The sequence below is a fragment of the Triticum aestivum genome, chromosome 6A (genome assembly GCF_018294505.1).
Source record: "Triticum aestivum cultivar Chinese Spring chromosome 6A, IWGSC CS RefSeq v2.1, whole genome shotgun sequence".
NCBI classification, from domain to species: domain Eukaryota; kingdom Viridiplantae; phylum Streptophyta; class Magnoliopsida; order Poales; family Poaceae; genus Triticum; species Triticum aestivum.
Genome location: NC_057809.1, coordinates 611,526,525 through 611,541,971, shown reverse-complemented (window position 1 = coordinate 611,541,971; position 15,447 = coordinate 611,526,525). Strand labels below are relative to the sequence as shown.

At 45.6% G+C, this 15,447-nt stretch overlaps 1 protein-coding gene and 1 pseudogene across 1 annotated transcript; one reads left to right on the top strand and one right to left on the bottom strand.

The window, feature by feature from the left end:
* The first annotated feature begins 2,979 nt into the window (after positions 1 to 2,979).
* LOC123131364 (uncharacterized) lies at positions 2,980 to 5,224 on the top strand. Its single transcript, XM_044551052.1, has 4 exons — positions 2,980 to 3,127; positions 3,245 to 4,093; positions 4,199 to 4,771; positions 4,851 to 5,224. Exons 1-4 carry the CDS (start codon positions 3,098 to 3,100, stop codon positions 4,896 to 4,898), a joined length of 1,500 nt encoding a protein of 499 aa, XP_044406987.1. The 5' UTR covers positions 2,980 to 3,097; the 3' UTR covers positions 4,899 to 5,224.
* A 3,224-nt stretch (positions 5,225 to 8,448) lies between these two features.
* LOC123129804 (uncharacterized) lies at positions 8,449 to 14,328 on the bottom strand (annotated as a pseudogene).
* Between the last annotated feature and the right edge of the window lie 1,119 nt (positions 14,329 to 15,447).

The window sequence follows — 15,447 nt, the reverse complement described above, 5'->3', positions numbered from 1 at the left end:
ATTGGGAGGCAACTAGATTGAGAAATTGGAGTCCGTTTGGTGGTGAATAACAGTACAGTGTAGAGTGTTTTTGAGAGGCAGATGCATGAGTAAATTGGGTTGTGTGCGCGTGTGCGTGGTGTCTGGGCCTTGGGCCAGCAAAGTAAGGAAATTAGAGAAAAAGGAGGCCAATTTTGATGCATACTCCCTCCGTCCTTTAAAGAGTGTACTTCTAACTTTGTTGGAGGGTCAAACTATCTTAAAATTTTACCGAGTTTGTACAAAAATATATCAATGTTTGTGAAACCAAATAGGTATATGATGAAAGTATATTTTATCATGAATCTGATGCTACTAATTTGAGGGCATAAATGTGTTGTATAAATACTGTTAAATATAAAAAGTTTGACTTTCCAACATAGTTAAAAATACACTCTTTTAAGGATGGAGGGAGTATTGTCCAATGGTCAATTCAGTTTATAGAGGATGAAAACTGATGATACACCAAAACATTAAACAACTAGCGATGGAAACACCGATCAGGACACCATAAACCAAATAAACCAGGAATATCGGTAAACTTGGTTCGGTTCTTTGATTTTTCTGTGTAACAGTGCTCACCGATAACAAAAAAAAAAAGCCCGTGTAAAATAGGAGACTTAGCTCACGACCGAGTAACGGCGCGGCGAAGCGCATCGTCACCCTCTAGTATGATCCATATTGCCTAGAACGCAGTCATGGCGTTGTGCATGCTATTGGTCGGGTTGACTTGGAAGGGCTCCACCAAACTAGCTAGTTCATTGAGTGAGAAAATATTTATGACTAATACTACAAATATGATATATATTTTCTATATACGTTAGGAAATTTTGTGAGATTTTAGAATGGCATGTGACACACAATGGTCGGTTAAGTTCGCGATCAATCTGGACCAGTGCGTGGTGACCTCACTACTGGAAAACTTATTTGTCAAGTACCCCATGTACTCGGAGAAGGGCAATTTCAACTTGGCAAAGGCATTGTTGAGTGTTGCACCCAGCCTAATAGGTGCTCCGCATACACCCTACACGCTATTGAAACGTAATTTCTTCCTCGGAGATGGTCTGGTTTATAAGCCGACTACATGAAACTTTGGCGAAAAATTCTCAATTTATTACCTCAATGATGCGGGGCAAGATACTGGAGTGGTCCGGTCTTCATGAATTGAAGGTGGATTTGAGAGAAACACGAAGAACACGAGAAAAATCAAGAGGAACCACAAGGAAAACTAGTACAAATGAACACACAACTTGCAACATAGGATACATACAGATAAGTTGATCCAAATCATCCACAAGAGAGAAATTGAACAAGCTATATATGGTTATTCCCAAAGTCCTAAGACAACGGGGGTTTAAATTCTTTGTCTTTTTTAGGGAATTTTGATGAAAAAATAATGGTTTTCAATAATAGCAACGGCCTGAACATTATTACACTAGAACATATTTTGTAGGAAGAAATTAAAGTGCACGTAGAGCAAAGTTAACAACAGCCGACATCGTCGCTCCTGTGAAGCAGCATTTTCATGCAACCATCGTTCTCCATCAGCACTGTGCCGGCTGCGACCATCCACGCTCCTCCTAGAACCACCTGTTCTACATTACTATTTTTTGTTTGAGGGGTGTACTACATCAATTAGCTAGATGAGGCAGATTCCATCTCTTTCCTCCTCTACAAGAAAAGTTCTTCTCCTCCCGTCGGCGCCGCAGCCGGTCCGCCCCATCTCCGATGGCCTCTAGGCTGGAGGTGTGGAGTATCTCGGCCCCCTGCCGGCGGGAGGGACCCCCTTCTTGTTCTTGTTAGATTCAACGTCTTGGTTGGAGTTGTGTGATGGCGGCGACGTCCCTTGGTAGGAATAATATCTCCCACGTTCTATTCTCATCCCGATGGTGTGTCTAGCATCGTCTGAGGGCGTGTGGAGGTTTGTCTCCGTCGGATCTCGCGGGATTCGGGCGGTGCTAGTCTTCGGTGGATCTGTTTGGATCCGATTTTCATTCGTCTTTGTTTGGGTGTTTACAGGTTTGACCCTTCTGATCTACGACTTTCTTCATCGGCGATGGTTGCTGCTCTGGTGCGCTGGTCATATGTGGTCTTAACACGATGACTTCCCGACTGTCTACTACAACAAGGTTTGCCCGGCTCCGGTGATGGAAGGGCGATGACAGCGACGCGCCTTCGGCTCGCTCCAGTGCTTGTAGTCGTCGCTAGGTGGTCCACGGACATGGTTATAATTTTTATTACCTTTGTTGTTCTTTGTACTGCCATGATTGAAGATGAATAGATTGGAAGTTTCTTGAAAAAAAAATTAACTAGATGTGGCAAGTGCAAAAGTTGGATGGAAAAGGGGAATCCTTGTGCGCCGGCTCTGGCTAGTAGATAGGTTAGGATTTTAGTCCTTGTAAGGGCAGCACTAGGATAGATGGTGACGCTTCTTCTTCGAGGCGGTCTTCTGGGCTCCATTCCTCGTCAAGTTTGTCTGTCGGAACGGATTAGATGGAGCTCCGGGGTAGTTTCCTGCCAGTTCCTTGAGGTAGCGGCGTTAGGGTCTATTGCCGTACATACGCAATGACAAGATCGGCGTCAGGTTCTTCAGAACGATTCAAGGGTTTAACGGCGATGACTACGGCTTCACAGTGATGGTATGAAGGCTTCCCGGTTGTCATTGACAAGGAGAGGTTGGCTCCGATATGGAGCAGGGATAGCAACGCGTTGATGGCTCGTTCAAGCGGCGGCAGTGGTCGTTCGGTGGTCCAGGGATCTCGATGTAATTTTTATGATGTTTAGAATGCTTTGTACTTTTGCTGAACTTTTGTAATAAATCCAAGTGCTTTTCACAAACAAAGTTGGATCGAAACAAAGAAGGAATAAGAGTCCGGTTTAAATTACATTATAAATATGAACATACCATGATTATATGTCTGCGTACGGCTTGTGAAACGATGTTAAAAAGACCAGGCCATGTACGTTTAATAGGATCAGGAAACCTCCTTGGTGAAGTCAGGAGAGGCTGCAAGCGATTTCCGCTACCGTGATGTAAGCCTAGCTAGCCGGCCGTGTCGTTCCTTGAGATCGGGCCGCCATGAAGTTCCTTCGCCGCCGCCGCCGTGAGGTAAGGCCTCGTTACTTGTGGTCTTTTCTTCTCAAATTCTCGCTTGTAGTGAGTCATGCATGCATTGTATCGAGCTATCTTAATTATTACCCTCCCTGGCTGAATGGAATTTTCCAGCCGCCGGAAATCGACAGGCTAATCAAGCTACCCGACGACGTGCTGCTCAATATTCTGGAGAGGGTGGGCACGCTCGACGCCGTCAGGACGTGCGTCGTCTCCAAGCGAACGCTCCAGCTGCCCGCCTTGCTCTCGCAGATCGTCATCGTCCCCAGCGCCCGCGATCTACGCTGGAAGAACCGCCAGGTGGTCGACATGACCGAAAAGATCCTCAGCACGAGGTCTCCACAGATCCCCATCCGCGCGCTCAAGCTCAGATTCATGATGACAGGCGACGACCATCTCAGGATCGGCAGGTCCGTCGCCCTCGCCATGGCGACCCAGAAGGTCGACGCCACCGAGTTCGAGATCCTTACCAAAAGGCAGTACAATGATTACAGCCATGACGACCTCCTCTCCTTCGCCAAGCTGTTCAATGATTTTATCAGCGAGTGCCCGGCCGCATTCGCCGGTCTCACGCGGCTGCATCTGCACAACCTCAGGTTTGGTGAGTCCGACGTACCCACCATTCTTCGCACTTGCACGCGGTTGGAGTCGTTGTGCTTCTTCCAGTGTGACGCAGGGGAGAGATCAATGCTGACTCTACACCATGCTCGACTTGCCGAGCTTGACATTACCTCTGGGAAATTCTTAGTGATAAGGCTTGGAAGCCTACCCAACCTTCAACGTATGAGTTATAGAAATTGGCACTATGATGATCATTGCCCCATAGCTCTGGGTTATGTCCCTAAGCTCTCGAACCTAGATCTCTCTCGTGGATATGCTGTAGACAGGGCCCTCCACCTAAGCAAGACGCTTGTTAAGGCTCCCCCGATAAGCCATCTCCACCTGGATTTTCAAAGTGAAAAGGTACTCACTCAAACTTCTAATTAATTAATTCCCACTTGAGGATGTTTCCAATAATTTGTGCACACGTTGTACTCATCCTTAATTTGTTTCTCTCATCTTCACCAGATTTGGATTCGACCAGAATGCCCAAAAGTGCTCGCTCCTCTACTCGGCAAACTACGGCTTGTGAATCTGGACAATCTCCCCGAGGAATGTGACATCGCCTGGACGATGTTCCTTCTCGAAGCTGCACCATCCATTGAGGAGCTTTCCATCACCGTATGGGGTCATAAGTGCCAAAGGAAGTCGCAAACAAGTTACTCTAATAGCATGGATGTGAAGTGGGAGCTATCAACTCCTGATTTCAAACACATGAATCTGGCCAGGCTAACTATCTATGGATTCCAGTCCAACAACAACTTCATGGGATACGTCAGGCGCGTCGTTCAAGCTGCGGTGAACATCAAGGAGGTATCTCTGCACGACATGAAGGTGTGTAAGGTCTGCGTTGACAAGTTTTTTTGTCTCGGGGTTCGTCCTTGGAGTTGTCTAGGGACCAGTGAGGAGGCGGATTCATTCAGAAAGGAGATCACAGAGGTGATCAATGCAAGGGCGAGGGCGAGGGGGATGATGATGGCGATGGCAATGACAATGGCGATGGCAATGGCGATTGCTTCTGCTCATAAGGTCCGCCGTGATGTAAGTCTATCATGTTTTTATTGTTTTTATTATTTTCCTGTTGATGTAAGTCAACATACTGATCTATCGTCGATGCAAGGTCTTTGTGTCTGGAAGTTACCTCACCGACTCAGGGTTCATCCTTTGAGTTATCCACAAACCACCGAGGAGAAGGATACATCGAGGAAGAAGATCACAGAGGCGTCGGTGATGGCTTTGCCTTTTATTCACTTCCACTCCTTATTAGCATCGCCATGATCTATCCACTTTGTGTCTGGAAGTAGTTCTTGAATGTAGTAGCTATTTGGTGTGTGCTCTATTGGTTTCTCCTGTGCTGAAGCTTGTATCATTCCTAAACTTACTAGCTTGTATCATTCCTAAACTTACTAGGTCGTATGCAGTTTACTTCTTTGGAATCGCTATTTACTACTCCTTCTGTCCCAAAATGTAAGACCATTTTTAACACTATCAATAAGCACGTCTATGCATGTTCGTGTGTTTTCTTGTAAATGTTCTTTTATCATGTGCTCGTGCAGTACGTGCTTACGTTGAATACAGTGAATATTCACTTATTCGTGTGAATAATGTTTTGTTATTTTTTGAATTTTTTTCTAAACTTTAATCTATGAGATCCTTATCACCGTTTGCCATGGAGGTACTGGAAACAGCTTAGAGAAACTTTGCTGACAATAACAACATTGCTGGAAGAAGAAAATGCTTGCGTAGTGGTTAGTCGTTGGGGGCCAACTCTGGCACGATGGTGCATTCCAACTCAGTCCGCGCGAATCAATCTGTGGTTGAGTTGGTTAGGTGGACATTGGTATCCCCAACCCATCAGGGTTCAAATCCTGATGCTCGTATTATTCCTGGATTTATTTCAGGATTTCCGGCGATGCGCTTTCATTGGGAGGAGACGTTGCCGTCGACGACGAGGCGCCTACGGTGACTTCGTAAATCTCAAGATGATATGCCGGCTCAGTCTTTCGGAGGTGCTCATAGGGGTAGGATGTGCGTGTGTGCGTTCATAGGGATGAGTGTATGCGCGTGTATATGAGCGCTTGTGTTTGTACTGATGCTCAAAAAAAAAACTCACTCCGCACGAACGTCGCCAGCAAGGTGATGACATGGTGCTCCCCTTGGGGCCCTCGGGCTTGTTGGAGCTCCATGGAGAGCCGCTTTGCAATGCTTCAGATTTGCAATGATTTAGTGAGATTGATTGAGGTGAAGAGTAGCAAATTCGGTTAATAATAGGGGTCGGCCTCCCGATCATGCCCACAGATCAGTCGCACGAGAAGCCGTCCAGTTCGCATAAACATAGCCGTTAAATTCGATCTTGCAATAATAACTATGCTCTTCACGCGCTGCTCCCCGCATGGCCCATGTTGGCCTAGTCGTAGCTCTGCCCAATGCTCTCAAGTACCTAGGCGTCTGACCTTAGTTATACCTTCCAATGATGGTGTATTTGTGTCATTATCTTTTTAAATATATTGTTTGGAATTTGCTCGGACTTGATCTTTAGGGTGAACCCACTATCCAGTCTTTGGTGGTTGGATTTGGCGATGGAGACCGCATTTGCATGTCCTTTCTTTTCCGAAGGCGTTACTTTTTGGAGGACCTTTCTCATAGTTCTTGTGTTTTAAAAATATGATTGGTGCCAATGGTCATTATTTTATATTGTCAGTGTTTTGATCGCTTTCGTTCGGGTTTTTTATTACTCTCATCATCTAGGCAACACTAATAACACTCTATTAGGAATTTATTTTTGAAAAAGCAGCTGAATCCCCCGGCCTCTGCATCCAAGGATGCACACAGTCATTTTATTAAATCATTCAACAAAGTCGGACAAAACAAATACATGGATTAACCCAAGGGAAACATTCCCTTCCGATCGATTGACTGAAGATTCGGCCAGTCTCACCCGCTTCATCGGATGGGACGCAATCCATTGTTCCTGTTTGTTACAATTCATGGACCGTAGCTGAGGCCCATTCACCGCCTTTTGCATGCGCCCACCTTATCTCTTCACAACCACTTTTTCCCAGCACACATCTCATTCTCTCGCATCTTCTCTCCCAACCACACTTATCGCCTTCCGCCGGGGCTAACAGATGGGTCATCGACATTGTAATGGTGGCGACGGGGGTGGTGATTGCTGGGGTGCTGCGAGGCCACCACCGGTGCCGTCAACGGTGACTATTGACACTGCGAGTAGAGCAACATCACATGCATGAGGAGACGACAACGGGTGCAGCCAGCGTCCAAGTTGCAATGGAGAGGCGAGCTTTATTTTTTTGCTACCACCGCCTCCTGGTGAAGGCTACGACCGCCTCCCCATGTGGTGTGTCTGTGTTTGTCGCGAGCTGGCACCAGCCAGCAGAGATGCTGCGACCGCGGTCACCGCAAGCTAGAACCAGCCAGCGGCGATGTAGACTGCGGTCACCGCGAGCTGGAACCAGCCAGCGGCGATGCTGCAACCAAGTCGGCGGCATGCTGGAACTGGCTAGGCATGGTGCTTCAACTGGCAAGGTGTTGTGTGACGCCACCATGCATCCATTTTGGCTACAGACGTGTTAGCTGCAGGCTAGAACCGGCGGCGATGATGCTACAGCCACATTGGCAACTTGCTGGAACCGGCATCACAAGGAGCTGGAACCCGCACCCAGATTTGTTGCAATGGGCTACTGGGGCCGGCATAGGGATAAGCTGGAATCGGTGCCCAATTTTGATGGCATCTGCGACTTGATTTGCTGGAACCAACCCTGATTTGCTGGGACCGGCTCCTCGGCTTGCTACAATGTCCCGCACCATGAGATGTGAGCATGGTGAGCTGCATGCAGCGGCTGGTCAAGCCGGCGTCTAGGCATGCTCAACCTGGTGTCTCGGCATGCTAGAACCGGCCAACAGCGGGGAAGTTGTGCCCGTGATGTCGTGTGCTGGAGCAATTGACCATAGAGCTGCAACCCTGGCGGTCGTGGTGCAAAGATCGGCGAGCACCCATGGTAGGGGACGACTGCGAGAATTTGGCGAATGGCGAGGTCCTGCTGCGTCTCGCGGGCGGGGACGGGAGGGGGCGGGCTAGTCCGGGTGTTGCATCGAGGGTGAGCGTGAGATATGCGCGTGGTGCGGGGGGGGGGGGGGGGTTCCGCCTACGCGATTAACCAAGTGGGGATGAGGGAGGGAGACAATTGCAATCTCAAGGCTATTACTGACCAAATCTAAGGACTAGCACGCCACCAGGCGATATTTCGTCCGGTCGGCCGGCACCAGCGTTGACCTTAACCCAAAGCCACCTTTCTAGTGACCTATCATCACTACACCTACAAGCTTGTTGATGTATCTTGACCCCGCACCAACTCACACTATCTAATCCTTTGGCCGTACCAAGCCGTCCAACAGCGAGCCAGGAGCACCGCATGCACATGCTATAGAATCCGCCGTCTTCGTAGCCATCTTCCGCCGACTCATCTTCAAGAGGGTCAACACATTGACTTTGCTCTCATAGATGAAATAGACAAAAAATAAAAGAAAAATAATCATACTATATCCAACACGACCACGACACAAAAGAGAGCAAACGTATATACATGGGCTTCAAAGTAGTATACAAGAGTTACTCCCACAAGAGAGTAGCCGAGATAATATTGTATACTAACTAGTCAATTAAGAAACAATTCAAGAGAAAAACAATAACACACGCAATAGCTACTAGTATAAGTTCTCGAGTCCAGGAACTAATCGGCCGCATCTTGGTTCTCAGCCGCCATGGTGAGAGCAAAAGATTCACCGATGGTGCGCAAGTGAATCATAGCATGGGAACCGGCCTTCGCCTCGGTGATCTTCTTCCTGAATAAATCAACCTCCTCGCTAGTCCGTGGATAACTCGAAGGACGAACCCCGATATGAGGGAACTTGTGAGTGCATAGCTTGCACACCTTCCTATCATGTAGAGATACCTCCTCGATGTTCACCGCAGCTTGAATGGCGCGCCTGACATATCCCATGAAGTTGTCGTCGGATTGGAAGCCATAGATAGTTACCTTGCCAGATTTTTGTGCTTGAAATCAGGAGTAGATGGCTCCCACTTCACATCTGTTTTCTTAGAGTGACTTTTTTGCGACTCCATTTCGCACTTATGATCCCATACTGTGATGGAAAACTCTTTTAGAGATGGTGCGGCTTCAAGAAAGAACATTGTCCAAGCGATATCACATTCCTCAGGAAGATTGTGGAGATTCACCAGGCGTAGTTTGCTGAGCACAGGCGCAACCAATTTCTTGCATTCTGGTTGAACCCAAATCTACAATATCGGGAGAACACATTAACTACAAGATGTGTATAAATTACATCGGTCATGGGCCTAAAACGGGCACATCACAAGGATTTGCTATTTTGACCACAAAAATTTAGTGTGGAACTGTCGATTACAAGTGAATTTATATCCCGCTTTGGATGGCGTGCATATATATAACAGGATCAATTGGACACATTCTTTTGGTGGCTTGTTCTCGTTGTGATGATATAAAAGCCTTCAAAAAAATATATAATATCATAGACAAAACCAGACAAAGATGATCGTAGTGAGCTTTTCCAAAACAAAAATAAGTAAATAAAAAGATGATTGTTAGTGAGTATGTACCTTTTCACTTAGAAAATCCAGATGCAGATCACTTATCGAGGGGACAACAAGCAATTGGCTTAGCTTGTAGTTGTTTGATGAATGATATGCGTTAGTGAGGCTTAGTTTGGATAGCCGAGGGACAAAACCAAGTAACAAGGGATTGTTAGTATTGTATGCCCATCTATGCAAGGTCATCCGTTGAAGCTTCGGTAGACTGTGAAGCTCTACTCTTAAAAATTTCCCATAGGCGAATGTAAGCTCAACGAGTCCGGCGTGCTCTACGCGCAGCACCCAGAGGTTCCCCACATCACAACGGTTGAAACTCAGTGACTCCAGCCGCTTGCAGGTGGTCAGGATGTTGGTTATGTCCCACTGACGCAACCTGAGGTTCTGCAGATGCAGCCGCGTGAGACCGGCAAACGCATCCGGGCACTCGCCGATAAAATTGCTGAACATCTTCGCGAAGTCGAGGAGATCCGCGTCAGTGGTACGATAATAGATATCCTTGGTCAGGACCTCGAACTCTGCGGCGTCGATCTTATGCGTCGCCATGGCGAGGGCGACGGCCCTGCCGATCTTGATATGGTCGTCGCCTCTCATGATGAACCTGAGCTTGAGATTGCGGATGGGGATCAGAGGAGACCTCGTGCTGAGGATCTTGTCGGTCATGTCCGCCATGCCGCGGTTCTTCCGGTGTAGATCAAGGTCGCTGAGGTCGAAGAAGATCTGCGAGAGCAAGGCCGGCAGGTTGAGCGTTTGCTTGGAGACGACGCAGGCCCTGACGGCGTCAAGCGTGCCGACCCTCTCCAGATGTTGAGCAACACATCGTCGGGCAATTTGATTAGCCTATCGACTTTCACCAGGTGGACAGATAGATTGATATATTTCAATGACTCATGCACAAGAATTTGAGGAGGAACACAAGCAACGGGGGCTTACATCACGGCGGCGGCGGCGAGCCCGGTTGAGCTTCATGGCGGTCTGATCTCAAGGAACAACGATGCATGTGGCAGATGGCGGCTAGCTAGGCTTACATGGCGGACGGCAGGAATCGCCTGCACGCACCTTCTTAGCTAGGTGCGCTGAAAAAGATGGCAACGTTATATGGCAGCCTCCTCTGGCTTTAACAAGGAGGTTTTCTGATCCTTATTTTTTTTTACACGGGTAGGACAGATGTACCTAGTTATTGTACATATCAATCCTACATATCAATCAATCAAAAAAAAAGACCCCTAAAAAAGAAAAAGAAAAAGAAAATGCCTGCACGTATCTTTACCTCTTTATCTTTATCTTCTTTTATTTATATTTATATTTATTTATATTATATTATATTATATATACCTACTAATAAAGCACGGAGTGCTTCCGTCGGGTTCATCCTTGTATCTATATAGGAAAATGCTTGAAGCCGACCACTCCTACCCATTCATTCCAGTGTAGTCTTTCCTTATCCCTCGCGCGTCTTCTTCTCCTGCTACCTCCATCCGCATCTATCTCACCGGCGATGACCACCGCCAATCCCGCGTGAACCCGCCTCCATCCACGCGTCAACCTTCCCCGCAAAATGGGCACTACTTTGGGAGGGGCACCCACCACCGCGCGCGACAAGAGAGGAAGACATGGCCATCGACACCGATGAGGTGTGGTGCCAGCGGGGGGTTTGCTTCAACGGGGGTTTGGTGGTGGACAGAGGTGGGCGCCATGAATTTCTTGCTGCATCATCTTTTTGCTGGAACCACTCCCGATTTTTGTTGGAACCATCTCTTGATATTGCTGCATTAGGTGAACATGGTGGTGGGCGGAGACGGCGGTGCCGGCCACGTCTTATTTTTTCTGGAACTACTTCAGATTTTTGCTGGAACCCCTTTTCTATTTTGCTACAATCATGATTTTTGCTACAATTCTTTTTTGCTGGAACAATATTTGATTTTTGCTGGAACCAGCAGTCATTTTTGTTACTACTGTTTTTTGGGATTTCCTGGGACAGCGAATTTTTGCTACCACCATTTGTATTTTTTGCTGGAACTAGTGTCTTTTTTTGTTACCACCGGCTCAACTGGCGAGCGACGTCCTGGCCGCATTGATGTTGCAACCGGAGGGACGGCGACACCGGCGAGGACCGGTGTTTTTGCGGCTGGCACCGGGGAGGGAGCATCCATGAAAGTCTTCAGTTCAAATTCTTCAAAACGTAGATCGCAAATTCTTCAACAGCAGAATAACTTAAAGGTAAAGGGGTGAGGAATTTGAAACCAGGTAGGCTCGATGAAGACACAGCGATTTGGTAGACCAGGTCTAGTTGTTGTATCAACTATATGTCTGCTTGTCGCCGCAAAAAAAACTGTATGTCTGGTTAAGGTGGCTGAGTTGAACTTTGAAAACACTCGGTTCTCACCATATTCTTCTTGAGACAAGGTCACTTAGACCCCGCCCAATCATTCATGGTAAGTCTTCAAGATAGACTTCTAAAACCTTTACAGACTTGTTTACCGGCACACCACAATTACTCTTGGGTGCTCAGAACATGAAGTCTAACTGTTTGAAAGAATGACAGTCTTCAAAGGTAACAGGCGTCGGATCATATAGATCAATCTCTTCACTGATGCTCAATCACTTTGGTTCTGGTTGGGTTTTCCTCACTTGGATTTCTCTCAAAGTCATCAGAGGAAGGGTTGCTCTCAAATGACAAGTGTCAAGTTCTCTCTGGAGCAGCCAACCAATAAGTGGTTATAGAGGGTGGCTATTTATAGCCAGGGGCAACCCGACATAAAATGTCATAAATGCCCCTTCAGACATGACCGTTGTGAGGATAAGGATCCACTGACAGCTACACGCGGCGCAACAATGGTCAGAAATTTGTACTCTCGGTTTTGTTGGGGCACTCAATTTCCTCATGATAGTCAGATCGCACTGGCGAAATCCTTACTCCTCTTCCTGACCAAATTCGCCAGTGATCAGATGAACTACGTCACTGTCGCTAGCAAATTCGTCAACTGTTCCAGAGGATTCCAAAGGCTTCACTTGAAGCTGCAAGTGTACGTATAAGTTTGAGCGTCACACTAGAAATACGAAATATGTTTCATCTAAACCTCCTTTAATAATACGGTTTTTCCTATGACTCAAATAAGAAAAAAAGAAACTATGACTCAAATAAAAAGAAAGAAACTACGAAAAAAAGGTCTTCAAGTTTCAAAATCTTCACATCAATTTCTTCAGGTTGTACCAATTTCTTCACTTGAAGAAATATATTTTTAGGGGTCGTCTCCCGTCGGTTAAACCAAATCTTTATGGACTACGACTCTTGTGTATACTCACAAACACATTAGTCCCTCAACCTATTTGTCTTGAATACTCCAAACCATTAAGGGGACACTTGATGCACTTACAATCTGTCCTTCATAACTCTCTACTGATATACATGCTGATATACACGCGGTATACAAACTAAACTAGACAAGGAATGGATTTATACGAGCTTCTGGGTAAGTGAAGAGCATGAAACTCAACTGAACATGTGGTGTTGATTCCACCTTGCATGGCACCATGACCCATTGGGTATTTTCATGCAATGTACTCCATTTAGCAAACTTGTTGACACAATGCACCCTCCTACCATGTTGCTCCCAAAATGACAAGAAGGGCCCATCCGTTGTCATGTGGGTACATATTCATGGCATGCATGTAGTTATCAAAGGGGGCACTTTCCAGTCAATTGACTCTAGTTTAGCCGAACCAACGAGGTGTCTTGCGACCGCTCTTGCACTTGATGAAGCAGTAAGCTATGTCGGCTAAGGGCTGAAGTTGGGGCTCACTAATAGACTATGTTCAGTGTTGGGGGGGAGGAGGAGGACCTGCCCCATGCGTCACTAAAGGTTGTCGTGCTCACCCTGCTAAAAGCATCGTTTGCGCATCAGGGGAGGAGCCAGGATTTCACCACTGTGGGGGCGGGGGGCACATTGAAACACACAAGAGACATAACAAAAAAATATTTCAAGTCTTGAATATTGTAGTGATATCAAATATGTAACAGTATAAGCTTTGCAATTAAAAAACTACATTTCTACTAGTTTGAATGAAGATCTATGCCCCCTAGCCAGTTGATCGAACAAATCAATAATCTCATTAACATTGAACTTTGTATTTGTTTACTTTCCAATGTATACAACCATGTAATGTCGAAGAAAATAGTCACCCATTTTACTTCGGAGACGCGTCTTGGTAAGCTTCATCGCTGAAAAAGTTCTCTCCGCGGTTGCAATTTACACCGGGAGAGTGATGCTAGTCGAAATAATCTATCAACCATTTGATAAATAGAGGCTTTACATGCTTGATGCAATGCAACACTCGAATCAGCAAGTGATGAAAAAAATTAGTTCTGGATGATTGCGAACATCTAATTGATAGTGTGGAAGTTGTGGCTGCAGCTAAGCCTACTCTTGACTAGAAAAATCTGTTGGATAGAATCTTTCCCCAAGCCTGCAAATCTTTGACATGTCAAATGACTCATGCCTTGGACCCAAGGATGCGCAGAGTGTCATAAGCTTTGTAGTATGAATGCTAAAACGGTCATTTAGCTCAACAAGTTGTTGGTCTATCGCCACATTGAACACAATTGTTTTGTAGTGGTGAAGCACTGTGATGTCATTATGTTTATTGCGGGACTTAGTCAACATACCTGCAAATTGCAGATACAATATATGTCTTAGAGTAAAGCATATGTGATTCATATTATTCTATTATACAGATAGAGGAAAGGGACATACTTGCAACTCATATCGGGGATCTCAAATTCATGCTTCATACAAAAGGTCTTAACCACCTCTAAGAGAGGTTCCCATACTTCTCTTAGATCAGCGAGGAGCACCTCAGTGTTCGAGACTGTATCTAATGCATTCAAAATGTCCAAAGATTTCTTCTTGAGTGTTTGGCACAAGACATCTGTGATTTTCATAATCCTCTCCATGAGGTGCAAAATGAACACAAAATCAAAAGAAATAATTATCCTTAGGGCGCCTCCAGCATCTCCACGGGAATATTTGGTGACCGAACAATCATTTGCTATACTTCGTAGGACTGTAATTGTAGCACCAAACATCTTCCTCAAGATTTGAACTTAATTGAAGTGCGAACTCCATCTAGTGTGTGCTGGTCTCTGTAAAGAGTCAATCTGGTTTGCCCCTTTTCCCATATCAAGCTCCCTCAGTTTAATTTCATGTGCAATCTCGGCGGCTTGATTTGCTAGTAATTCGTCATTGCATTTAGGTGAAGCACCGACAACATTTATGACAAAATTGGCATGTTAAAAAAATTATGCACTTCATGTACCTCTCGTGATGCTGCAGCAAAGCCAATTGAAGTTGATGCACCATACAATGAATGTAATATACATAATGGCACTCCTTCAGAATTAAAGCTTTTAATCCATTCCACTCCCCTCACATATTGTTGGCCCTGTCATATGCTTGACCTCTGATATCTTCCACATTTAAATTGGTATCTGCTAGGATAGTACAAATTGTCTCCTTGGGAGTCAATGCAAGAGTGTCATTCACGCTCCTGTATGAACTCTTCAGTGTCGGAAAACCGGAGGACCAATGTCATTTTCCCTTTTTTGGATTCATCGCGAGCTTCATCAACCATTATACAAAAATTTCTATCACCAATTTCTTCTCTAATTGTACTTTACACCTTCCGAGAAAGTATACTAAGAGTTTCCTATTGAACAAAATGAGATGTGTACTTTGCATTTCTAGGAGCATTTTCCAAGACAACATCTTTCACCTCCTTGTTATAAGAAGCCAAAAGTTTTACCGGACAATGAAATTACCCCGGTTAATGGATCCTGGAGATTCATCCTGGCCTCTAAAAGCACAGGCCTGGAATGTTAACCACCTGAATCATATTGTATAATTTATTTGTCAGGATACTACAAAAACAATATTTTTATTATTGTAACAGAAGATGAAAGAAAAATATTGCTTACCGAATGGAATCAATTGTAACTTTGAGCCTTCACCTTGCGTCTACAATCGTTTTTGGGATGCTTTCACAAACATCTTATCGATATGAGTCATGATGTTTT